This window comes from Aspergillus affinis (genome assembly GCF_023601865.1).
Source record: "Aspergillus affinis strain CMG 70 chromosome Unknown NODE_22_length_351263_cov_86_343593, whole genome shotgun sequence".
Lineage (NCBI taxonomy): Eukaryota > Fungi > Ascomycota > Eurotiomycetes > Eurotiales > Aspergillaceae > Aspergillus > Aspergillus affinis.
In genome coordinates this window covers 192,522-194,212 of record NW_026515803.1, presented here as the reverse complement: position 1 = coordinate 194,212, position 1,691 = coordinate 192,522, and the positions used below count along the sequence as shown (strand labels likewise).

The following is a 1,691-nucleotide window of genomic DNA, read 5'->3' as shown; positions in this document are numbered from 1 at the left end:
TGGTGGAAATGAGGCCCGTAATCAATCCTGAACAGGGACTAGCGGCGTGGTATGACAGACTAAAGCAAATATGACCTGACTTTCCCTCCTGTGTCGATTTACTACTACTATTGGGAGATGGCCCTGGGGCTCTTATCGGAGCAGAAGCATTCCGAGAGGGGTGATAACTAATCGTAACATTCCGTTGATCTATTCGTGTGATTCTTTTTTTTACTTCTATTTTCGTGAGGATGCAGGATTCGCTGCCATTTTCGACTTCATCGTCCCATCCAACCGCCGTCGACGCATATCACATCTCCTGAAACGTAACTGCTGGCTTGACTGGCCAGGAATACGACCACGCCCTTAAAATCTTCGGGCTTACCCCATCTTCCTGCAGGGATTCGAGCCATGATACCCGCATTACGATTGTTATCGTTGATCAAAGCCACATTCATGTCGGTAGCGATGTATCCGGGGGCGATGGCATTGACGTTGATCCCCTTGGCTATCCACTCGTTAGAGAGCGCCTTGGTCAATTGCGAGATGCCGCCCTTGGACGCTGCGTATGCCGGCACGGTGATGCCACCCTGGAACGAAAGAAGCGATGCGACGTTGATGATCGAGCCACGTCGTCCGGATGGGAACTCGGAGGCATCCCGGGCCAGGAGATAAGCCCCGAACTCACGACATAACGTGAAAACCGACGTCAGGTTGACTTGCAAGACCTAGGATCACCCCACGTTCTCCGTTAGCTTTCCAGTTCCGGACGAAAGGAGCCCATGCCCGTGCGTGCCACGCGCAACCCTTCTGTCTCAGCTCAGGAGATGTCGGGGGAGGAGACCAAGAGAAAACGGGCCGTCGGTCGTTGTCTAACCCACCTCGTCCCAATCCTCATCCGGGAATTTCTCGCTCGGATGACGCCGTTGGATACCAGCACAGTTCAGCAGAATCTGTGGCTTGATTCCTTGACTCGTCAGAGCCGGGATAACCCCCTTGATTGCCTCTCGATCTGACAGTTCTGCCACGTGGATCCAAGCCTTTCGACCGAGGCGGTTGATAATCTCGTCGTGGGTCGATGTGTTTGATTCGTCTCTCTACCCCGTTGCCGTTAGCTCTGTCTTTACGTCTCCTTATTTGGCCTGGCGGATATCCCCAGTCAAATAACACAGAATGCGAAGCTCCTAGACCAACTCACCTGGATTAAAACGATGTCAGCGCCTGCCTCAGCAAGGCCCAGGGCCATGGCCTGTCCAATGCCTCTTGTTCCTCCTGTGACGATGGCGGTTTGCCCACTCAGCGAAAAGAGTGACGTGGCTGTAGCCATTGCGAAAGGGTATCAATCCAGCTAGGTAAATATACAATTGTAGACGGGGATTCTCAGCACTCTGCTTCTTCACGGCAGTGTCGAAGACGAATCAGTCGCCAAAAATACCAAGCAATGTTTTCCGTTCAACGAAAAGAAAAAGGATCAATCCCGGTTCTGGTGGCCATTGGCGAGCGACAGCCACCTTAAGGTGCCCTCCTCACGTGCGGGGCAGCCAAACGCATTTCCCAAAAGAAGAGGAATCCGTAGCCGACGCGCAGTTCAAAGGCCGATACCCCGCAGTCGGCAACGGAACCTTCCTCGGCGATGCTCCGAGTGGGCACGTGAGGTGTATGCGTACGGTATCTGCGTGTTGGTTACCATACTATACCAACCTCGACATCTG

The 1,691-nt window shown here is 53.3% G+C and overlaps 1 protein-coding gene across 1 annotated transcript; it reads right to left on the bottom strand.

Moving 5' to 3' along the window:
- Positions 1 to 257: 257 nt before the first annotated feature.
- Positions 258 to 1,306, bottom strand: KD926_004769 (putative 2-deoxy-D-gluconate 3-dehydrogenase; the record flags this gene model as incomplete). The annotated part of the gene is made up of 3 exons (XM_053098163.1): positions 258 to 707; positions 861 to 1,076; positions 1,178 to 1,306. 3 exons carry the CDS (start codon positions 1,304 to 1,306, stop codon positions 258 to 260), a joined length of 795 nt encoding a protein of 264 aa, XP_052957959.1.
- Positions 1,307 to 1,691: the final 385 nt, after the last annotated feature.